General features: G+C 39.9%; 1 protein-coding gene across 1 annotated transcript in view; it reads right to left on the reverse strand.

Moving 5' to 3' along the window:
* Positions 1-25624, reverse strand: part of LOC138037257 (uncharacterized) — a 162934-nt gene that overhangs the window by 13798 nt on the left and 123512 nt on the right. Inside the window, exons 92-111 of the mRNA XM_068883226.1 lie at positions 22956-23300; positions 22092-22421; positions 20898-21285; positions 18917-19335; positions 16693-16809; positions 15753-15982; positions 15390-15577; positions 14495-14913; positions 13880-14014; positions 13470-13505; positions 12493-12834; positions 12031-12060; positions 10317-10661; positions 9335-9664; positions 6352-6739; positions 5308-5726; positions 2586-2699; positions 1828-2230; positions 944-1368; positions 384-671 (exon numbers count right to left, since the gene is read on the reverse strand). Of these exons, the coding sequence (XP_068739327.1) occupies positions 384-671; positions 944-1368; positions 1828-2230; positions 2586-2699; positions 5308-5726; positions 6352-6739; positions 9335-9664; positions 10317-10661; positions 12031-12060; positions 12493-12834; positions 13470-13505; positions 13880-14014; positions 14495-14913; positions 15390-15577; positions 15753-15982; positions 16693-16809; positions 18917-19335; positions 20898-21285; positions 22092-22421; positions 22956-23300 (5691 nt within the window). The remainder of the gene's footprint in view (positions 1-383; positions 672-943; positions 1369-1827; positions 2231-2585; positions 2700-5307; positions 5727-6351; positions 6740-9334; positions 9665-10316; positions 10662-12030; positions 12061-12492; positions 12835-13469; positions 13506-13879; positions 14015-14494; positions 14914-15389; positions 15578-15752; positions 15983-16692; positions 16810-18916; positions 19336-20897; positions 21286-22091; positions 22422-22955; positions 23301-25624) is intronic.

Genomic DNA, 25624 nt, shown 5'->3' on the forward strand with positions numbered 1-25624 from the left:
CCTTCTCGTACTTGACAATTCATTCCTTGTCAGCCTTTGGGTCGTCAGCAGAGACGATAATATCTTCATCGCTGAGGTACGTGATATCGATGGAGATAAATCATGACCATGATCTTCCATTTGAATGTCGCAATCCATTTTGGAGTTTTCGGAGTAATGACCAGTGTCAGAATCTGGCGCGGTGAAATACATTAAAAGAAAAATTTGGCGCCACAATTTTTTGCTCTCCCGTAACCTCTTTTGTTAAGCTGTGATTCCCTGAAACTCAAGTTTTTAAGTGGCACAGAAAATCGAGTATTTGTCCAAACAAAAAAAATTGGGCCTAAAGGCTCCCAAAATACTCTTAATTTTAAGAGAAACCTTATAACTTGAATGCAGCTTACCCAATGGGATTTCGCAATTAATACCATAGAAGTATCCTTTGCATTCGCAATCGAAGACTTTGTCAGTGTCAATCTTACACGTAGCACCATTCTGACAGGTATTGGGATCTTTGCAAAGGTCAATGGCCGTGGTGGTTTCCGTGGTGGTACTCGGAGCTGTTGGTCGTACGGGTAGTGTTGAACACGGTCGAACATCGCCTTCATCAGGACATGCACACTGGTATCCAGTGGGCTTTAGTAGGCAAAGGTGAGTGCAGTGACCATTGTTAACATAGCACGGATGAGTAGCTAAGGACGAAAAAAGAAGGTTTATTGGAGTAAAAGATTGAATAGTTGATAGCAAATATTTGTATCTGAACAATATGTCCAGAATTATGACGGACGCAGTTTATGGCCCTTATCAGCCAGACTTAGTAGCTGGAAAGACTGGGAGTACACGAGAAAAACCCTCGGGTCGGGTTGAAATCAATTAAATTGTAGCCCGCAAACGATACAGGTATGTATTATTATTTATCTTCTTGTCATTTATTTATTTATTTATTTGTTGGGTCAATACTAACTGTTTCGTTGAGGAGTCCCTTTCTTAATTGCCAGGCCTTTAGGCACATACTGTCCGTCCGCAACGACTTCCGGCAATGACTGATAAGCATGGGCAGTCTTATTGATTCGAAGCACCCACTGTAGCCAATCTTGGTTCCAATATAAAAATTGGTCATCAATCACAACTGCAGATGTACCACCTACAAGCATCTCAAAGGGGAACAGCACTTGGATACTACCATTCTCAACTGCATCAAGGTCAAGAAACATTATTTTTGCCAAGGAGCTGCTTGCAAAGTAAATTCTATTGATGGTAACATCCAGGGCAAGACCGTCAACAATGATTGTATCGTTATTGCTTAGTGTCAGTGAAAAAACTTCCCTGCGATTTGCTCCATCCATGTGAGCACATTCAAGGAATCCATGATCCGCCCAACACATACGCCTAAAAAACAAAGAATGCGGTGTATTACTAACGTTAACTAAACTGATGAAACGGGCAAATGCATTAAGGGTAAACAGCTTTTTCTCAACACGTAATTTCCAACTGCTTACCCATGCGAGATCTTTTTTGCTCATTGTTCATGTGACATAAAATAATTTTGAGACCCCGAGTGTTGAAGGGTCCGGATTGATACGGCCTTCCAGCACAAACTGAAGGTAGTGCACGGGCAACAAACAGATTTAGTCAGCAAGAAAAAAACATCCACTGCAGTGGAGGGACTATTTCAAGTATTTTAATTGTAGTGGAGGGACTATTTCACGTATTTTAATTAATTTATTGATGTGTTGCAGGGAATCACGAGGACAAAGTAAAAACTAACGTTTACGCGCAGCGCAGAATTATATAAATATATTGCAAATGCGCAATCCCCAGCCAATGGACAATTTAGTCGTTCCTTACCCTCTTGTTGTGTCCAAAACTATGTCGTTAGGCGGCGAAGACAGGTTTGAAATCAAGACTTTGGGGTATCGCCCATCAAGCTTTGAAGCAAAGATTGACAAATTGCCCCCATTCACCCAATAAACGTTTCGTGCCACAAGATCCAAAGCAAGGCCATAAGCTTGGCTCACACCAGAATGAATGATTTCCTGGTCTCTTTCATAAAGATGTGTGCGTTCAAGAGTGCCTCGAGAGGAGTCCGTCCAGTAGAGACGATCTTCAAATGGATCAACTTCTATGTCACCAGGAGATGTCTGGTTTTCAATATGCAGAGGAATGAGCGCGATATCTTGCGGCGTCAAAGGAGAGTACAAGATTTTGCCATGAAGGGAATCGGTAACAAATATGACGTCGCCAAATACGCCTACGATAAAAAAAAAACTGAGATATAAAGCGTTTATGCGTTGAAAGACCAACTTTGGGGATAACAACGAGAGCAATCCACCAATCCATATTCGAGGCAATCAGGTATATATTTGTCAAAGAGAGGGAAATGCGCGAGTGAAAGTCATGACTGGTTGCCAAATGAAAAAGTGGTGGGAGATATCTTTCATAGCGTAGGAATTATTCTTTTCGAGCCGCGGTTTGGGGAATTGAATAATAGTGGCGTTACGTTCAGTACCTTCGTCCTACTCTTATTAAAAGTTGATTCCAGTCAACATCCGCACAGATCGCAATTTGCACACATCTCAAGTGATATCTGGAAGGGGAAAACTTACATGACACTTCATCTTCTTTGAGCTCCATTCCGGCTTGGCACATACATGTTCGACCACTTGGATTTAATAGACACAACTGAGAGCAGTCGCCATTATTCTCACATGCATGACTTTCTGGAAGATAAGTATACAGTTAATAGGAAAAGAGGTTCTGGCAGACTTAAAAAGAGCAACGAACCAAAGATTCACCCTATTTAAAGAAATAATCACTCCGATTTAATTGCAAGGTTATCTGGGGTAAGTTTTTATCCAGGAAGAGTTATCCACCGTCGTATCCTAGTTTTAATAACAATAATAATAATAATAACAATAATAATAATAATAATAATAATAATAATAATGATGATGATGATGATGATGATGATGATGATGATAATAATATGAACATGAACATGTCCCAGAAGGAGTAGTTGAAACTGAAGAAGTCAAAGTTTTGTGGGATATCAATGTTCAGTGTGACAATATGATAGAGGCAATGAGACCAGACATAATTGTAATTGACAAGTAAGAGCGAAAGGGGATAATCATCGATATTGCTGTACCAGCTGATGTAAGAGTAGGGGAAAAAGAAAGGGAAAAAGTGGAAAAATACCAGGACTTGAAGAGAGAGGTCGGAAGACTGTGGAAACTCAAAATGGTAGAAGTCGTACCTGTAGTGATAGGAGCCCTTAGAAGTGCCACCAAAGGATTTGATAGGTGGATTGGAAAGCTAGGGATACCATTCAATGTTGGAGTAATGCAAAAAACTGCCTTGTTGGGAACCGCAAGGATATTGAGGAAAGTGTTGGAAATGCGAAGAAGAGATAATTCTGTTAGCCTTTGGTCATTTGTTATGACTCGGCTAACAGAAGAAAAGACGGCAATGACAACAGCCAGAACATGATGTTGAAACTTTATAATAGTAATAATAATAATAATAATAATAATAATAATAATAATAATAATAATTGTTGTTGAAGAAGAGAGTCTGCAGGACTATGAGAGGAGGAGGAAAGACGAGAAAGTTGAAAACTGGAAAGAGAAAGCCCTACACGGTGCGTTTGTCCAACAAATATCAGATGAAACTGGAGAGGAGTCTTGGAGATGACTCAGGAATGGATTCTTAAAAACGGAGACAGGAGGTTTGATTTCTGCTGCTCAGGAACAAGCTTTAAGAACAAACTCCTCAGAGACACCACTGTGTAGATTGCGTGGAGATGCCACTGAAACAGTACGACACATTGTCAGTGGATGCAAGAACCTTGCCCAGAGAGAGTATAGGAAGCGCCACGACGAGGTGGCCATGTGAGTACACTGGGAGTTGTGCAGGAAGTATGGGATAGAGGGTAATGACAAGTGGTATGACCATCAACCCTTGCCAACCGCAGAAAATGGAGAAGTGAGGATTACCTGGGACATGACTATCTGCACAGACAAAGTGCTGAAACATAATTGGCCAGATATTACTCTAGTGCATAAAGACACACAGAAATGGACATTAATTGACAAAGCTGTGCCAGTGGACCAGAACATCACCAGAACTGATGAGGAGAAGGTTGAAAAGTACCAGGAACTAGCATTTGAAATCAGAAGGATTAATGAGGCCTTGAAAGTCACAATAATACCTATCATGATTGGTTCTATTGGAAGCATATCAAAAGGTGCACAGACCTGGTTTGGCAAGCTAGATGTACCTGACTTCCTTGGAAGGGTACAATTATCGGCCATCCTTGGAACTGCTCACCTTTTACGGAAAGTGTTGTCTCTAAGCTACGGGAGGTTGCTGAGACACAATAGGCATTACCCAGTGGAACAACTGGAGAGAATCGAATTGAATAATAATAATAATAATAATAATAATTGTCACGCTAATCGCCGTTCCAAGTACAGCAACGACGCAGCTCAACAAGCTCATATCGAAAGCATACTATGGCGCCTGTGGCTGCCGCTATACGGTCCATGTGTGTCCTTAAAGCTCAGCTTAAATCCAGCTGGGATCCTCCGCTGTATGCTGGTTTTTGCTGGGGGGCGGGGGGGAAACCAGAGGACCTGGCGAAAAACCCTAAGAGCAGCGTAGAGAAAAAACACAAAGTCAACCCACTTATGGCGTAGGGTCCGGGAACCTGGGGCCGCATTGGCGGGAGGCGAGTGCTCTCACCAATGTGCCATCCCTGCTCCTGCTCTAGTTGATAGATGCTAGGTCAAAGCTAATAGGCATGTTGTCCGGGATTTTTCATTACTTACACGGCCAAAAGGCAGCTATTACAAAGAATTATTAATTAGTAATTGTTCGTAATTGTGACAAAAAATAAAGGGGAATCTTTGATCACAACATTTTGCCTCACTCTAGCAAAGCCTTCATGAAATCAGGTTATCTCACCTTGAAAGCTTAAAATTTGATAGCTTGCTTAATTTAACTAGTGTGTATTTTAAGAAGCTAGAAACAAATTGGTTTGATGATGACAAAAAAACGAAGCTTCCCTTTGACCTGGACTACAGAGACATTGGATAGAAACCCTAGACACAGTTTTAATAAACTGCATTCCATGTCAATCCAAAAATAAAACGATTAGTTGCAAAGAGCTGCATCTAATATCTGGAATGTTCATTCAGCAAAACGTTCCTAGGACTAGTTTAAAGTTGAGTATAGTTTTTCGATTTAGATTTCTCCGTCTGCGCAGAGACGGAGAGGTAGAGGTAGGGCCGCATAAAGAGATTTCGCGCTCATCTTTTAGGTTACTACCTGGTGTAAGGGCAGCGCTGGAATTGTATGCGTATATCCCAGTTGGGTACCAAAATCCATCAGCTATCATTTGTGCGTTGCTTTGATTGGTTGTCTCAGCTTTGAATATAGCTCCTGAAAATGGACCATCTCCTGTAGCCGTCCAGTAAAGAATATTGCTTTGCATTGTTAGACCTACGGGATGATGAAGGTTTCCAGAGAGCAGTGTATGAATTCTCATAGTTGCTACATCAAAGTATTGTATTAGATTGTTGTAAGAGTCGGAAAAGAACAGACGGTTTCCAGGCTTATCCAAGACTACGTCAACGGTTGTCGGTGAGGTTCTTTTATAACTCGCAAGGATAATCGCGTTTTTCCCATCCATATCAGCTCGGCGTATCTCTACCTTATCGCCAGCAACTGAAGAATAATATATGTACCTGCGAGGAAGGAAAAGCCATATTTGTTATCCGCACTTTTTATCCAGCCATATCATTTCATATTAAACACATAAAGCTGATAATTTCTTGGCTTTTTCTTACGTTACGAGAGAGCAAATTTCAGTTGGACCAAAGAAAACGTTAACATACGAAAAGGGCGACACAAACATCGCTGCTGTCTTTGTAAGGAGCATAATCATGGACGTTTGATGTGATGGAAATTGACCTAATCCTATTGCTGTGGCTGCAGCATCGTCTTTGTTCGCTCAAACCATGTATGCTTTATATCAAGTTATCAATGCTTCATGCAACTTTATCTGTTAAAGGTGTAATGCGCCCGTGGGAAGGACAGGCGAAAGGACAACTAAAAAACCGTTGCGATAGGCAGGATGTCGTAAGTTTCCTATCCAGTGCATCCTAGGTTGTCTTATTTTCATTGCAAAATAACGCCTTTTAAGTCCTTGGCTTTCGCTTAACTAGAAAATTTACCCTGAAAAGGTTTTCTTTACGTGACGTCATGAGGCCAGATTGAACTACAGTATAGTACATTTATTATTTGTTTTGTTTCCCCTAAGCGATGTGACTACTGGTCTAGGTTACTAAAACATTGTACACTGAAAATTACCCTGAAAAGGTGTCTAAAGCAATTCCTTGTGGCGATGGCACGTTAATTAGGACAGCTTCATGGGGCCGCCCAATAGTTCGAACCACGATGTGGTTTTGGGATTCGTCAGCAATGAAGATGTTCCCTCCAGCGAAATCTATGTCAATGCCCATTGCTTTCCAAGCACCTCTTCTTACGACTTGTACTCTTCCGTCGACGAAAGAAAACTGTCGAAGGTTCCCAAAGGAATCCGTCCAGTAGACAGATTTTCCATTCGGATCGTAAGTAACGCCAATTGGAGAGTACTCCGGAGAGAACGGTAGAATGATTGGACGAGCTGGCCTCTGCATGGGAAGTTGAATGGCATAGCACGCTGTGCGACCTTCTTCACAAGTCAGTAGAAAGTTGTCTGTATATGGAATAAAAGAATAATAGTGGTTATATGTCAACAACGAGAAATATGAATATGTTATTTGCCAGCCAAAGGTCTCGAGTATGGCCCTAGGCCGCATACTCGAGACCGAGGGCACAGTTTTCCCCAATGCCGACCAACCTAGGCTGGCAAATAACGTTTTTATTTTTTTCTACGGGATTGCTGTGAAAGGGCCTAAATTGATGTTAACAAAAAAAAGTGCACGGCTTGAAATAAAGTTGAGTAATGAGCTCCAAATCAAAGCAATACATCTTCCCATTTTACTCACACATTCACATTTACATTTTTTGTTAATTACGACATTTATACGCTGTTAAAAAGAAACTTGAAAAGTTGCTGAACTCAGAAAATTTCGGAAAGGCACATTATTCACTTATTTCAATGAAGAATTTGATTCGCATAGCCATGCATTTGTTAGTAGGTTAATAGCGAACTGGAACGACAAGAAAGTAGTTAACCCGAACCTCAAAAGTAACAATGGTAAGCTGATCAATTCGGAAACGTTATTTAATTTCGGAAAAAAAAATTCTCTAAAGGGAAAGTACAGCCTAGAAAATGTTTCTCTGAATCAAAAGTTATTTACCTGTATTGTCATACTTGACCACTCATTTGGACTAAATGTGTTTAAATAGCCAACAATAACGCTTCAAAAATGGGCAAATTGAAATTGAAATCCGCCATCTTTGTTTTTGTGTGTGCAAACGAGGCTATGACGTAGCAATAGTCAAGGATTTCTCCGGATGACTTTATGTACTTGATGAAAAGAAGAAAAACACAGGCGAGGAGAGCAATACTTTGTAGACTTGAATCTTAATCCAGAGGCTAAATTGTATTGATATTGGCTCCACCTCTGAACAGATTTAACTCGTTATATATGTGAGTTATATGCAGGAGTTTTACAAAGCGAAAGAGAGCTTGCAGTGCTATCCCGCGCTCATTCTGTGAAAAAAATGCCTGGAAATCAAGTTTAATCTGTCTACCGTGGCTTTCTACGAGATCCCTGTTACAACAAAACAAAGGATCGATTGATATATTTCCATCAAATGGTAAGAGTAAATCGTTTCCGTATTTTCTATACTGCTAACAAAATTTAACCACATTTCAAGTTACGTTTATTAGCGGATAACAGTGAAAGTCGTCTACATATGGCTTGATTCAGTTTTCTCGCTCCGATATAATGATATTTTGGACTAGTTGACTGATATTTCCGTATGAAGCGAATGTCAGCAAGACCGATATTCATATACCTGAAGATCCCGCTTGAAGTCCTCCTTGGTAAAATAACAGACCCGAACAAATATAGCAGTCAGGTTTTCACGTTTGAGGAACCCATCCACGTTTTATTTTCGCCGCCCAACTTTTCTTTGAATTTTAATTTCTCAGTGTAAGCTTCGGTTTTTTTCTTATATGTGTTCTCAAATCTAGACAAGTGTCTAGTTTCATCCCCCTCGAAAGCGTACACCCCAACAGCGGTGATTGTTAATGGGAAAGAGCCTTGCTCCACGTGTTGAGCAACATCTGAATGTTTCGTCGGCTTATTCTAAATTAAACGCTTCCCCGTGTGAAAGCAAACAAATACATTAATTTTGCTGAAGCATCGAAGACGGCTGTCACTGAAGGAAGAAAGTGAAAGTTACGCTTGTCGAATATTTCTCAGTTTGTCGCATGTTCAAAGTTCTTGTCTTTTACATTTGCTCTGGCTGACTTTTGCGGCCTAGTTTGATTGACTAGAAAATCTATAAGTATTAAGTGACTTGAGCGTCTGTCGCACTTATGGCCTACATAGCCTACTACCTATTGAACCACAAGACTGTTTACCATAGTTCATCTTACATTTAAATTTCTCGAAGCAGAAAGGTCACACGAGAATGAGAAAGTGATCGGGGATCGAAGAACTTGGTAAGGTCGAACAAGTTTGTTGACTATTGCTACGTCATAGCACGTCATATCCAAGATGGCACTCTCCAAAAGGCAACTTCAAAGTGCTCTTGTCACATTTTAACAGGGAATTGGACAAAACGGCAATTATTTTCGAATTCCTGGGGAAAAGTGTTCGTACTTTCGAGAAACTTTTCCTAGACCGTACTTTCCCTTTAATCAGTGAAAACAAGATATCTAGATGCAGTTCATGACGTCCGAGATGGCAAGGTTTTGTTCCTTAACCTCACTATTGGATTTATTGAGCCGCTACTGTGAGCCCGATTAATTTTAAGGCGCATCTAATTTTTGAATTCTCAACATTTGATAATTAATGCTTGTCATTTACCTCTACACAAAAGAGTTGTTATGAACAAATAATTTAGCTGTAGCTAAAATTGTCCCTTGAAACTTTATGCAAACACAAACCATGAACATCTCTACCCTGAAGTCCGTAGACTTAGTTTCCTAACCTGACCGAAGTATGAGCTGATTTTGCTTTGATGCGAACTATTTTAGTTAGTTAAAGGCCTTATGTCTTGAAGAGTCGCAGGAAAAAGCATTCATAGATCGTTTATATAAGAAAACAACCAGTGCTAGCATTTGAAAGGCAATGTTGACGTAGATAGTAACACATCAGGCAGCAACACTCACCAAATTCAGCGGTCTCATTTAAGCAAATAACTGATGCATCTTCAGAATGCTCACAATCATGATTATTCCATCCATCATGTGGGCAATCCTCAAGAGAGCCTTCATTTCCAGTGCAGTTAACTTCATCCAACCATATATGACCATTTCCTTCTCCAAATAAGCTGCTATGGGTGGCAAGATGAGCTCTTAAATATCCAAGTTGACGGCAAACTACGTGCGCGTCATTAAGATCCCAGGAATCATCACAAACAGTTCCCCAGTGACCATCGTGGAATATTTCTACTCTTCCTTCACCGTCTCTATAGCCATCAGCAAGTCGCACAGTTTTACCTAAAATGAAATTTTCGCAAGCCTCGTAAGATCTGTTTATTGTTATCACGTGAACTCACCCTGCTAGAAAAGCCTTTCTCTTGCTTGCTCGATTTTGGCGTTCGCGAGGAAGACTGCATGAATCGAGTAAGATCTTTGTTGAGCATGTGCTGCATGTTGCCAGGACACAGTTTTGAACCCATTCCCAAGTGCTTGGCTGCGAGCACATCTTGCTAAAGCCGGTGATGCACGGTTCAACATTTGTTGATGAACAAATTTTGCAGCTGTTGTTCAACAAATGTTGAACAGTGTGTCATGTCATGTTAAAAGTTGAAATATGCCATTCAACACGTTGAACGTTGTTGAACGATGTTGAAGGAAAATAGAGATCAGCTCTATTCCGTTCAACACCTCTGTGCAACATGGTTCACCATTTGTTGACGAACAAATGTTGCAGGATGTTGAACCGTGTGTCATCGGCTTAACATTGATTTTTCATAGTATAGTGGGCTCAATTATAACCATCGGTTTTATCACGAAACGGATGCTCGCACTGGAAAACCAGTTTGACGAGAGAAAACAAGATTGACTAGTACAGATGCTCGGGCTGCGGCGATTCAGGCAAAGGCTCTGCTCGCAGGGTGCGTTGAACGTAAACACAAAAATAATGTACCTGGAGCGGCTATTGGTGTATATTTGCAGACTACACCAACATCGTCAAAGTGACCACAATTGTGACTTCCCCATCCGCCATGACGGCAGTTGGCAATGCTCGGTTCATCCCCCACGCAATGAACATCATCGAGCCAAATTTGTGTTGGTGGTGGGGTCCCAGTGCTGTACCAGTTACAACAATGAGTGCTCCAGGATCCTTCAGAATAACCCAGCATTCGACAAATGACGTTCGCTTCCTGTATTCCCCATGAGTCGTCGCATATTGTTCCCCAGGTGCCATTTAGGAACAATTCTACTCGTCCTTGATTCGATGTTGGGCCAGCACGCAAACGAACTGATAGTTCTGGAATAAAGAGGCAAAAGGGTGAAATATGTTAACTAACGCTTGTATTTCTTTTGAACCGTCATTAATATGCCAAAAGCATATTTTAAAAGCTGTTAGAACAGAACATTCTAAAATCTCTACTGTTCCATCCTTCATAGAAACTCCGGATTGCTCTTGGCCCTTCCGAGCATTCTATAAAGAACCTACTTTCAATGTCGGAAAGCTGGAGGGTGATCCAGGTTACTCGAATGTTGAATTTTTAATATTTTAAAGACTAATTCCAATTAATCATGTAAAAAATAACCTTAGTTTTAAATTTTTTGTTGATATTGACATGCTGATGTAAGGTTATGAACACAGTTGTAACTGAGCTTTCATCGCTGACGGCAAGACTAACCGGGCCTTTTTTTGAAATATCATCGGGGGCTTTTGTCTCCAATTTGATCATTTTACGTCGTTGTCATGGCGAGAATGGCAAACAAATGTACGAAAACGAGAAGAACACCTGTGGGGCTTGGAAAACCATTGTTTTATAATTTGGTTCGTTGAAATGGTGCTTTGTTAAGGTTTTGTGGCGTTTTCCTTCCCGTGGTCGTCGTTGACATTATTGCTTAGGATCCCTAATCAAGAAGTCACGATGACGTAGAAGAGAAAAACAACGCTACAAAACGATGCGTTTAATGAGCAAAAACAATGGCATTGCACTTCTCTCGCAAACGTTTTACATTTTGATGCATTGCTCTGCCATCATACTCAAACAAAGACATGAAGTGGTTAGACGGGAGTTTAAGCGGGAGACGCGATCACAACACAATGATTTTTAAATTTGTTCCCTTACTCTCAAGCCGTTTATGCCAATTTAATTCATAGATAGCTGGCAAACATTAAGCTTCAATAATGGGAACTTCATCGCAATAAAGAGAAATAATATTTTCCCGTGATGCCCTCGTTCTTAAGTCGTTGGTGCTAAAGATATCTGTTAAAGAGGCAGTGTCATTGATTATTAGTAAAAATCTGGAGAGCAAAGAAGACCTGTTTACCGATGTCAAGCGAAAATTAACGGCCAAATTTTGTTCAAAAGGGCTACACAGAGTTCACAGAAACTATTTGTAAGTGTTTTTGGTTACGCGTAGCCATGATTAATGGCCCGACGTTTTTAATGTTTCCCCTTGTATCTTAGATGAACTCCGTAATAACTTGGAGTGGCTTCTTTTTTCTTTTAAAATTTAATCGATTTGTAACTCACTGCGGTGATCCAGAAGCAATTTAAGAATGAAAAAGTCGCTGAAAATTGATTTAGTAAATTTATGGCCAAAATAAAAGGGATAATTCCCATGATACAACCGCTTTAAGAAAGAAAAGTCGGGTTCCAGTAAAATGGACTCACCTGGATGAGGTCCTGGTGCAAGAGTTGGGCCTTTAAGAAGAGAGAAAGGAAACCATTATCTGGTAGCAAAATCTATCATGCGAATAACTCTAAAAGTAAGGGTTACGTCAAGTTCACAACTTGAGCCAACTTTTATTGGATTATCTTCTGCGGAGAAGAGATTTTAAATTACGTGCAAACTTAGGTTAGGTTAGCCAAAGTACTGAGAAAGGCCCACGCAAGGACAAAACAAAAAGGAAAATGACTCGGCTTGGAGTCGAGGCTACTACTTTGAATTAAATAATGAGGCGTTTATATCCTAAAATGCACGTAATTGGATACACGTCCATTTTTGATGAGTTTTAACGAAGTGCCTCGTAAATTCTAAGCATTTTCTATGAATCTGATTTACTCTTCAGCGATGGTGTATGCGAAACAATAAGTTCCTTCATCAACAGTGTTTCCTTTTATCCCAGGCCTTACCTTCAGTCGTTGGAACAGAGCCGTTGTCGCAAATAACTCCTGCATCCTCAAAATGAAAACAATTGTGGATATTCCATCCCCGGTGTCGACAAGCAGCGATGGTCTGTTCGTCACCACGGCACTTGACGTTATCCAACCAAATATTTGACGAACTATCACCTTCGCCAAAATAGGCCCCTCTAACAGCATATCGCGCTCCGGTAAAATTTAGCATTCTGCAGACAACATTTGCTTCCCTAAACCCCCAATGATCGTCGCAAATGGTGCCCCACTGCCTTTGATAATACACCTCAACGGTGCCTTCATGGGAGAAGTCGGACCCAATTAGACGTATCGTAAGATCTGCAATGAACAGCGAAGTTATTTTTACGGAAACAACTGACGACCAAACACTTCCCAAAGGACGAAAAACGTCCCTGTCTCTATTTATTCACATATCCCGTTTTTGTTGTTCCGCATTCTATTCCACAAAAAAATAATAATAAAAACAAAAAACAAAAAACAAAAAAAACAAAAAAAGGAGCATGTTGCGTACAAAGGCGATTAATTTCGATTTTCGTTCTTGAGATGCACAGAGATTATATTTTCTTGGTATTATTTGATGTATTATGAAGAACTAATCAAAATTCGTTTAAGCAATCGTACATCTCGTTCAGTTTTTTGAGGGGCATTTCTGTTTTCTTGTTTTAAAATAAATTCCTCAACTGAGCAAACAGAAGCAAACCTTTCCTCGGCCATTTTTCAAAGCCCGCGGTTTTCGTGCAACAGTTGTCGGATGACGTTTTATTTGATACGTTCATTCAACATTAGTGAAATTTCGTCGTTTGTGTTTCTGATTGGATGAACGATATTTCTTCATAGTGGAAATTTTGCCGTTCGTGTTCCTGATTGGCTACATTTAGAATCAGTACGAATTTTATTTATTATGATATTCGTGGATAAATTTCAGTACCTATGAAATAAAAAACCTTCTTTACCTGGTACAGGCGGTGGCGGTGTGCTTGTGGGACTCACTGCAGATTAAAAAAAGAATATGAGACACATGAATAAGTTTCACCGAAGCCAACTCTTATGTCATGGTGAATTTTCTACATCTATAAAGCTGACAAAGCACTTATCCCTTATTAAAATAATTAAAGGAAATTGTGCCTCTGGCGTCTATTTTTCAAATTTCTCGAGCTTCGTTCAAACGTCTTGATAGCCGGACTTGATTATTCATTTGGGCGACAAATCACCAGCTTGGACGATTCACGTGGACAACGCACGAAGCATTAAAAGTTCTAAAAATGTTCCCCTTTGGCTCTAGCTATTTTATCCTTCTTCTCCTGATTTGTTTTGGCCACGTTCGCTTACTCTCGGACTCTTTTGAATGAACGTTTTTCATTACCTTCTGTGCAAGTTCTGTTATCATCTGTTAAGGATGCTCCGTTTGGACATGCGCACTTGTACCCTCCACCAGGAGCCAAAAGACAAAGATGGCTGCAACCACCGTTCATTATACTACATGTCCTGACCATCAAGCCTGAAAAGTAAATTTTGTGTTTAAATGCATAGGAATGGACCTGTTCCTTACTAGCTGTTCAAACTGAAAAGGAATAAATATTGATGATCTGTATTCGTGTTCTAATGGGAGTGGACTAGGATAGTCTGCTAAGAAGACCTTTTAAATACAAGCAACCATAATTTACTGGCGTAGTACCGTAGTAACGAAACTGTAATTTATCAAAGACTCAAGAAAGTGGTATAGCCATGGACATACTATGGGGTTGCACCCAACATCAAAAGACAGGTTTTTTGGGAGGAGTAAACAAACTGACCGGGTCCTTTCCTGTAACTAAAGATCTGATTTTGGTTGAAACACAAAGCGTAGAGAACATCTAAGACGTTCATAAGAAAGGCCATGCAAACTATTCACATGCAAGGTTTAAACAGGAAGATATGCATAATTCACGAATAAAGATTACAACCACAAAATCGAAGTTTATTGATAACATATAATTACCAATTGGTTGTCTTGACTCGTGAGCGACCACTGCCCCCGTTAAATAGACATCAGTGAGATGGCCAAAATTAAACATTAGCAAAGGCTGTGTTGTGTTGAACCACTGGATACTTTGGCTGTTCCAGTCCGCCCAATAAAGATTATCACCATATAAGGCTAGATCAGCAGGAAAAATGTTTTCACCGATGTAGTGTATAGTGTCAACGTTACTTCCATTTAAGTCTGTAGTATCGATGTAGTTATCATATGAATCCATCCAATAAATGCGCTCAGCATCATAGTCAATGACCACACTCATGGGGAAATACTCATGATACCAATAAGCACCAAGATTACGCAAAACTCTTCGATTCTCCCCACTTAGATCAGCTCGCTCTATTTTAGGGTCTATATAGCCCCAGTCTGTCCAGAACATGTATCTTGAAAAATCAATAACAATAATAAGTTTAAAAAGGTAACAACAACAACAGCAACAAGGTTCGGTGTCAAAAGCTTACAATAGGATAAACGATGAAGATGCAAATAAGAAAATCGATAAATGCATGTTCTGAATAAATGAATGAATGGATAAAAAATATCTAGTGTTTTGATAAATGTATTCTTGGTTTTCACGTGACATTAAGCCGCCATGTTGGTGTCCCCAAACAAAGACACAGCGCTCATGTTGGTATCCCTCCCCAATCCTCCGGGAACTGAACTCTATTGTTATGAAATGGTTTTGTTTTGTTTTCGTTGAAAAACATGTCTGTTGATCACGTGAGTGAAAACCAACAATACACTGATAGTTTTGAACCTTTAGCATTTTACTTAAAACCTGTTTGTCGTGCTAAAATACGTCTTACGTTCACAACCCCAAAAATTACGTACACAAAGTAGAAATTCAAAAGAAGCTTACCCCGAGGTTGGGTCCACGGCGATCCCACGAGGGTTGTACACTTCATTGGTAAATAGTGTCTTCCTATAGGTTCCGTCCATGTTCGCCACTTCAATTCTTTCAAAGATGTAATCACTCCAGTATATCTTACTGGTTTTCCATTCCACTGCCAATCCATCTACTTGACCCAGGTAGTCTCTTATAATAACCTATGATTGAAGGGAAGATGTTATGTAAAATTAATCATGATGGTGAAAGACAATGATGACGATGGCGCTTATGATGATGATAATGATGATGGAGTTGATGAGAAGATACATGCATCGTAGAAAAACAAATAAAGCGATATGAGACATTTTTTTTGAATACTTTTTTCTACTTTACCTCTGCATGGCCAGTAAAAAGACTCATTCTACTTATAGTCCACTCTTCATGATCGCTCCAGAATATCATTTGCTCCCCGTAATGAATGTCAATTGCCCCAACACCGCTAAGTCCCGTTTTCACCGTGTTAACATTGATGTAGGTGTGATTGTAGGTCTGCATGTTAACGCATTTAATGCTGTGCTGATCAGAGAAGTACATACTCGGTTTGTCCTTGCACCCAATAGTGTCTAAGCCAAAGAAACATTAGCGTCAGTATGTTGTTTGACAACCAGCAACTAAAGTTGGAATTTGCAGGACAACGATGTTGGGCATTTTTAGGTACTAATTTTCTGCAGCTTCCCTCTTTTCAGTTATTGTTATCTATACTACAGATGCTCAATGCAAGGTTTCGACAGCTCATTTTTCAAGTACCGGACATGGCTATTTTTCGTTGTAAGGCCGGTTACAAGTACATTGGGCGCAAACTCTCAACAAGGTCTGAAACTCTCTGCAATGCTGTTTAAATTTTTGACATTGGAGAAAAACAAGAAAACATGTATCGTGTGAATGAAAAACCATCAGATCTATTATTCTGTCGAGGAAGAAAAATAAGGCGCTGTGATTTCTCGATAGTTTGAAGGATTTATTACTCGATTTTGTTGTTGTTGTTGTGTTTCTTCAGCCCATGGCTTCCTGAGATACCCAAGCCCAAAAAGAAAAAAAAAAGAAAAGGGAAAAACTGAAGCTAAGGAATCTTAATTTTTATAACGTGAAAGTACGGAATGAAACGTCCAGCCTCCAGCTTCAAGCAAAAACAAACCCTTTTGAATAAATGCCCCCTGTACTTTAGGCATGGTTTCTTTGCGGTCACTTACACGAGCAACCGGTAAAAATAAAGTCAAATTTCAGGTAGAAAAGTAAGCATAAAAATCCACGCGGAAAGATAAATAATACTTACTTGTAACGTGGGTACTCTCCTGACAGATTACATTCGGATCGTCGGGGCATGCGCACATATAGCCTCCCGGTTTCAATAAACAAAGATGAGTGCAAGCCTCCAAACAAGGATGTGGTACTACAAATGCAAAATATGGTAAAAATGGCGCGTTAGTGTTCAGTATAGACTCTTCTACTTGCGATTAGAAAGGCAGTACGAAAGTTGTTTTACTCTAGGATTCTCTTTTTTTCTTCTTATTAACGCTCTTCGCTCTGTTGAAGGTTGACTGTGGTCAAGAGTAGAGATTAACCATGTGTTACCATTACACTAAAAATCACGCACCAATCAGCAAGTAATTCACGTTACACAAACAAAAAATGCAACTGAATTTATCTTTCGTTAACCAAAACGCTTCATTGTTGCAAATATCTCTCCAAATAAATAGAACGTTAAAAAATTAAATCGCTTGTCATCCACGAGGTAACTTCTAAAAATCGGAAATTTAAGAAATTTGATAAAATACATACATACATACATACTTAATTGACCGCTCCCCATAGGGGCTTTTCAGGGCCAATGAAACACAATCAATGAAACAATTGAACACAACAACTACAACTGTTAAGAATCCCAACTGGCCGGAGGCAAACCAATTGGCTATTTACAAGTGCAGCTGGGAAGTTGAACCAGGGAATACCGGGAACAAATTCAAAGAGTGGTCAGAGCGGGTCTTGAACCCGGGATCTCCGAGTCTCAAGTCAAGCGCCCTAACCACTCGGCCACACTGCCTCCAGTAGTGGAGGTGTGCACAGGCGCATGCAACATTCCGGACCGGATATGTTTGGCAAAATCTACCAATCAAAACTACAAAAGTTCGATTGACAGCGCCATCAAAACAGTGTTTTTTTAGAGGAAAGCAAACATAAACTAGCTTATTATATGACTGGCTCGGTGAGAGGGCAAGATGAAACAAATTCCGCGCTGTGATATTCTACCCGAGTGGGCAAGGTGGAGGTATATATCTTGCTCGCTCGGGATTCCTCGCTTGGTCCATCAAAAAAAGGAGAGTCTATAAACAGAGGCTTAACAACGCCATATAATGTCCTTTATTGACGAAGCTTCATTGGTCACGGTGGCTGGATATTGGCCTCGATCTCATTTTTGCGTGTTTATGGACCTCGCCGAAAAAGAAAAAAAAAGAACTTGGCAAATAACCAGCCATCTTGACCTCACGCTTGATCAATAACCCATATATAGTGACCTAAAAGACACAAGGTTCAATTCAGTGTTTTCATTGAGTTAACTGACGTCCACCGATAATCGAAGTAGGGGCTGGAATCCGCAATTAGTTACCTTGTGCTTCAGACGCATTAGAGTTAAACGCGTATATACCAGATGGATCCCAAAACCTATCAACCGATTTAAATTTAAAGTAAGTTTTTTTGTGGAATTAGAGTTACCCACATTTATATCCTAGTCTTAAAAGTTGCTAGATGCTACGTCAAAGCCAATATGCATGTTGTATGATTCATTATCCGGGGTTTATCATTACATAAACGGCCAAAAGGCAGCTATTACAAGGAATATCATGGCATTCTTCAGAAAGTAATTGGTACAAAAAAATATAGGGAAATCTTTCCTTACTCTAGCAAAGCCTTCATGAAATCAGATTATCACACGTTGAAAACTTAAAATTGGGTAGGTTGCTTTTTTAACTAGGGAGTATTTTAAGAACGAAGGGGTAGTTTCTAAAGAAACTGTGGTGCTGCGTCGGTGGGGAAGTAGTATACAAAAATTTGGTTTTATCAACGGAGTTGATAATGTAAATTGGCCACCGTACAGAGATTCTAAAAGCTGACGTTTCGAGCGTTAGCCCTTCGTTCGCTCTGACGAAGGGCTAACGCTCGAAACGTCAGCTTTTAGTATTTTAAGAAGCTTTCTGCAAACAAATTGGTATGTTGATAAAAAAAAATGTCAACATTGACATCAGAGAAGATTCCCCTGGACTCGGACTATAGATACATTGGATCCAAACCGTACACACAATTAAACTTTGTCCCATTTCAAACCAAAAAAAAAAAAAATTGGTTGCAAAGAGCTACATTTAGCATCTGGAATGTAAATCCAGTAAAAGAGTAGTTCACAGTAGAGTATAGTTTTTCGATTTACAGATTTCTCCGTCTGCGTGGTGACGCAGAGATAGACGGGCATAAAGAGATTTCGCGCTCATCTTTTAGGTTACTACCTGGTGCAAGAGCTGCGCTGGAATTGTATGCATATATCCCAGTTGGGTACCAAAATCCATCAGCTATCATTTGTGCGTTGCTTTGATCGGTTGCCTCAGCGTTGAATATAGCTCCTGAAAATGGACCATCTCCTGTAGCTGTCCAGTAAAGAATATTGCTTTGCATTGTTAGACCTACGGGATGATGAAGGTTTCCAGAGAGCAGTGTATGAATTCTCATAGTTTCCAGATCAAAGTATTGAATCAGATCATTGTAAGAGTCGGAAAAGAACAGACGGTTTCCAGGCTTATCCAGCACTACGTCAACGGTTGTCGGTGAGGTTCTTGAATAATTCGTAAGGACAATAGCGTTTGTGCCATCCATATCAGCTCGGAGTATCTCTACCTTATCACCAGCAACTGAAGAATAATATATGTACCTGCGAGATAGGAAAAGCCATAATTGTTATCTGCTCTTTTTGTCCAGGCTTTTCATTTCATATTAAACGCATAAAGCTGATAAATTATTGGCTTTTTCTTAGGTTACGAGGGAGCGACCTTTTAGTTGGACCGAAAGAAAACGTTTACACACCAAGAGATTCCAGTTGCTGGAAATTTATATGGGACACAAGCACCACTGTTATTTCTTTGTTAAAGAGCTTACTCATGGACGCTCGATGTGATCTAAATTGACCTAATCCTATTATTGTGGCAACACATAATTTTTGCATGCCCAAACCTTGCATTATGCTCTATAGGACCATATCAAGTTTTCAATCCTTCTTTATTGAACTGCGTATGTTAAAGGTGTAGTGCGCCCGTGGGAAGGGTAGGCAACTAGTTTCTCTGCGACGGGCGATGGGACAACTGAAAAATCAGCAACTAGTTTCCTATCCAGTGCTTATTAAGTTGTCTTCTTTTTCAGTGCAAGATAATTCACTTCTACAGACCACAAGCCTTGGCTTTTGCTTAACTATAGAGAATATTTATCGACTATACGACCAAACAAATAAATAAATAAATGAATAAATAAATCGGAAAATACTATTAAAAAAAAAAAGAAGAAAAGCTCCGGCTAGAAGGAGACCCACGCATGTGCAATTGCAATGCACAGTGCTCTATTGCTGAGCAATCTGGCCCCAGTTGTTCAAAAGCTAGATAACGCTATCCACCCGATAAATCAATACCCAATGGATAGCGCAATTGGTTTTGCTATTACTTATCTTTATCTGGCGGATAGCGCTATCCATCGTTTGAACAACTAGGCTTGGTTAATTGCAAGTTCGCTATGTATCAAGCCCGGGAGCAGTGAAAGTACAACGGAGGATAGAGGAAAGTGATATAATTGAACAGCGAAGATAAAACGATTTTTTCCGGCTCCTTATGCATTCGTTTCTTCCATTATCAGCGACGAACGTTCGGCTTAGAAACTTTTTTCATATCCGCAGATCCGATAGATGATATATATAAACACTTTCCATCAAAAAAAGGAGAATCTATAAACAGAGGCTTAACAGCTTGGATGGTGGAGTGATTCATCTGCAAATTACTCCAACAATGATGCATGTTTGCAGGCTCCATAAGCGACAATTTTTCAATTTGTCTAAATGCGTAGGAGGATTGTTTCGTTCGTCCCGAAATCTATAATCTCAGGTGTGATGAGATTACTGATTCGTTAATTTCGTTACGTTTCATCGCTTGTACTTCTTTGACGTGATTTTGCAGTCTTGGACGTTCACAGGTAGCGTCCTTTCTCTCCAATTTCCGTAACTAGCGGGAAGTCTTGCCAATTGATAAAACTCCAATATGTGTGACTGCTAAATATACGGCTTTTATCCCCAAACACCATAAAGAAAAGAAATCCATAAAGGTTTTCTTTACGTGACGTCATGAGACCAGATTGAAGTGCAATCTACCACATTTATTATTATTATATTTGCTCCCCCCGACGCGATGTGATTGGTGGTCTCAGTTACTAAAACATGCTACATTGAAAATTTACCCTGAAAAGGTGTCTAAAGAAATTCCTTGTGGTGATGGCACGTTAATTAGGACAGTTTCATGGGGCTGCCCAATAGCTCGAACCACGATGTGGTTTTGGGATTCGTCAGCAATGAAGATGTTCCTTCCAGAAAGATCTATGTCAATGCCCATTGCGTTCCCAGCACCTCTTCTTACGACTTGGACTCTTCCGTCAACGAAAGAAAACTTTTGAAGGTTCCCAAAGGAATCCGTCCAGTAGACGGATTTTCCATTCGGATCGTAAGTAACGCCAATTGGAGAGTACTCCGGAGAGAACGGTAGAATGATTGGACGAGTCGCCATCTGCATGGAAAGTGAAATGACATAGCACGCTTTGCGACCTTCTTCACAAGCAAGTAGAAAGTGGTCTGTATATGGAATAAAAGAATAATAATGGTTATTTGTCAACAACGAGAAACATATTTTAGCAGCCGTGGCACATTATTCACTTATTTCAATGAAGAATTTGATTCGCATAGCCATGTGTTAATAGGTTGATAGCGAACTAAAGCGACAAGAAAGTAGTTAATGCGAACCTCACAGGTACCAATCGTAAGTTGATCAATTCGAAAACGATATTTAATTTGCAGTCGTGAAGACAATTGTCCAAACTCGTTTCCGGAAAAAAAGTCCTTAATCAGTGGGAAAAAGACATCTTTAGGCAGTTCATGACGTCCGAGACTGCAAGTTCTTGTTCCTTAACCTCACTATTGGATTTATTGAGCCTCTACTGCCAGCCCGATTAATTTTAAGGAGCATCTAATATTTAAATTCTCGATATTTGATAAGAAATGCTTGTCATTTATGTCTACACAAAAGAGTTCTTATGAACAAATAATTATTAATTTTGAATATCTAAATTTGAAGTAAAGCAAATGGCTGTCGCTAAAATTCTCCCTTAAAACTTTACACAAACACCAACCATGAACATCTTTACCCTGAAGTCACTTGACTTAATTTCCCAACCTGACCGAAATATGACCTAATTTTGCTTTGATGCGAACTATTTCAGTTAGTTAAAGGCCTTATGTATTGCAGAGAGCTCGACTCTAAGAATGATATGAGTCGCAGGAAAAAGCATTGATTGTTTATATAAGAAAATAGGCAGTGCTGGCGTTTGAAAGGCAATTGCAATGTTGACGTAGACAGTGACTCATCAGGCTGCAACACTCACCAAATTCAGTGGTCTCATTTAAGCAAATAACTGATGCATCTTCAGAATGCTCACAATCATGATTATTCCATCCATCATGTGGGCAATCCTCAAGAGAGCTTTCATTTCCAGTACAGTTAACTTCATCTACCCATATCTGACCATTTCCTTCTCCAAATAAGCTGCTATGGGTGGCAAGATGAGCTCTTAAATATCCAAGTTGACGGCAAACTACGTGCGCGTCATTAAGATCCCAGGAATCATCACAAACAGTTCCCCAGTGACCATCGTGGAATATTTCTACTCTTCCTTCACCATCCCTATAGCCATCAACAAGTCGCACAGTTTTACCTAAAATGAAATTTTCGTAAGCCTCGTAAGATCTGTTTATTGTTATCACGTTGAACTCACCCTGCTAGAAAAGCCTTTCTCTTGCTTGCTCGCTTTGGCGTACGCGAGGAAAACTGCATGAATCGAGTAAGATCTTTATTGAGCATGCGCTGCATGTTGCCAGGACACAGTTACACAGTTTGAGGACACAGTTTGAGGACTCTTTTGTAAATCACTTCTCCGGTTAAATTGATCTCCTCAATAAAGATTATTATTACTATTACTATTACAGTTTTGAACCCATTCCCAAGTGCTTGGCTGCGAGCAGATCTTGCTAACATTGATTTTTGATGGCAAAGTGGACTCAATTATAACCATTGGTTTGATTACGAAACGAATGCTCGCACTAGAAAACCAGTTTGACGAGAGAAAACAAGATTGACTCGCACAGAAGTTCGGGCTGCGGCGGATTCAAAGAGTTGACGCCATTCAATCAGAGGCTGAGGAGTCTCTGCTCGCAGGGTGCGTTGAACTTAAAGACCACAAATAATCTACCTGGAGCGGGTATTGGTGTATATTTGCAGACTACACCGACGTCTTCGAAGTGACCACAATTGTGACTTCCCCATCCGCCATGACGGCAGTTGGCAATGGTCGGTTCATCCCCCACGCAATGAACATCATCGAGCCAAATTTGTGTTGGTGGTGGGGTCCCAGTGCTGTACCAGTTACAACAATGAGTGCTCCAGGCTCCTTCAGAATAACCCAGCATGCGACAAATGACGTTCGCTTCCTGTATTCCCCATGAGTCGTCACATATTGTTCCCCAGGTGCCATTTAGGAACAATTCTACTCGTCCTTGATTCGATGTTGGGCCAGCACGCAAACGAACCGCTAGTTCTGGAATAAAGAGGCAAAAGGATGAAATCCGTTAACGAACGCTTGAAAAGATCGTTTTCACGTGACGTCATCATTTTCTAAAATCCAAAACAAAAGAGCCACGAAAGTTCATATCCTCATCAGGCATAAGAGGCGGTAAACTTATATCCATTTGCACTTTTAAAGCTCAATAGCGTGCTTCGTTTCGAAACCAGAGCATTTTGAATTTCTGAGTTATTGCGGTGCGTGACACGAGGCGACGATCGAGTTTGTTGAGAGATATATACTTATCTCAGATTGTGAGCCTTTTTAGAAGTTAAATCATTAGGAAAAGTGCTTAAGTAAATAGCTTTTTGTTCAGTACAGATGATCACTCGCCTAGATAGAGCCAAAGTAAGTTCCAGATGTTGACACTATTTTCCGGCCGCCATATTGGTGCACCACAGATGTGCACCAACATGGCGTTTTCATACTGGGCTCTGTAAGTTTCTGCGAAACATTTCGATAAATATCTGAAGTTTGGGGAAATGCACAGGCCTAAAACGTGGAGAAGTGTATTCTTCATTTAACTTCTACAACAACGAATTCTTGACTTTTTCCACTGGAAGGTTTTCGACTTATTTTTTTATTGCGTGACAGTGAAAACGACCTTTGGATCCGTCATTAATATGCCAAAAGCATACTTAACAAGAAGATCTTTTAGATCTTATACCCGTGCTTTGAAAATTTATCTGTTTTCTTAGGACTATAATCGCAATGTATTTCACATTCCAAAGCAGTCCTTGTTGATTCACTGATGACTATAGACACAAAATCACTTGATCAATCTGTAGCACAACAACTGACATCAATGACTGCACACGAACGTATTGCACCATAGGCTAGGTGAAATCTCCGATTGCACCATCAGACATAGCCTTTGTAAAATCTCCAATGTCGTAATGGTGTTAATTAATCTGGAACTTTCTTCGCGATATGTATGGGTATGAACGATGGGTATGAATAATAAAAAACTTACAGCTTTCGTTCTGAAAAGTAACGATTAAATTTAGTTGTTTATTTACATGATTAAAGTAGTCACACGAACAAAGTAGTCACACGAGTCACATAATTCAAGAATTACGTTATTCACGGCCATCTTTAGTACGGTAGTTATTTCCCTTCCAATGAAAGTTGCAACGTCGACAAATTCCATGGATGACGTAATGCCCTTTTTTGTATTCAATACTCGCTTCGAATCAAGCACTTCAATAACCCAAAAGGGCACTATATTTTGTGTTAAGTAAAGAGCGGAATATTCATAAAATTTTAAGAACATTAACGTTTTAACAGCTTTTGGCGAATAAACATCACAAGAAGATATTTTAGATCTTATAACCGCGCTTTGAAAATTCCTCACCACTAAAGTCGCAACGTAGTGCACATTCCAAAGTGGTCCGTGATGATTCATTGATTACTGTAGACACATACAATCAGCTGGTCAATCTGTAGCACAACAACTGACAACAACGACTACACACGAACGTACTGCACTACCTCTTGTTGCCGTTGTGAAATCTCCGATTGCACCATCAGTCGTAGCCGTTATGAAATCTTCGATGAAGTAATAATGATCTTAATTAATCTGCAACTTTCTTCGGGATATATATGGGTATGAACGATACGATAATAACACTTTTAACAACTTACAGCTTTCTTTCTTAAAAGTCACGATTAAATTTAATTGTTTTTTTACACGAGTAAAGGGCTAGCAAAGTAGTCACACAAGTCACATATTTCAAGAATTACGTTATCCACTACTATCTTTAGTACGGTGGTTATTCCCTACCAATGAAAATTGCAACGTCGACACATTCCATGGATGACGTAATGGCAATTTTGTATTAATAATAGCTTCGAATCAAGCGCTTCAATAACACAAAAAGGAAATATATTTTGTGCTACATAAAGAACGGAATATTCATAAAATTTTAAATATATTAACGTGTTAACAGCTTTTGGCGAATAAACATCATTGGTTGCGTGATTGGAAGTCCCGACGTGCAGAGCAAGAACCGCGCTCGGCCCATGGCCGCACGGTAAATAAACAACGTGCAGAGCAAGAAACGCTCTCGGCCTATGGCTGCGCGGTTAATAAACAAAGTGCAGAGCAAGAAACGCGCTCGGCCCATGGCCACGCGGTTAATAAATAATTGAATAATTGTGACGTAACTTGGTTGCCCTATTGTTCCAGAACAATCGCTCTTTGTATCAGAACAATAGGGCAACCAAGTTACGTCACAATTATTCAAGATGGCGGCCCCCGGGAAATTTGGAAGCCAAATTAAGCGGTTTTGGAATTTTTT

This window comes from Montipora capricornis, chromosome 2, assembly GCF_036669925.1.
Source record: "Montipora capricornis isolate CH-2021 chromosome 2, ASM3666992v2, whole genome shotgun sequence".
Classification (NCBI taxonomy): Eukaryota; Metazoa; Cnidaria; class Anthozoa; order Scleractinia; family Acroporidae; genus Montipora; species Montipora capricornis.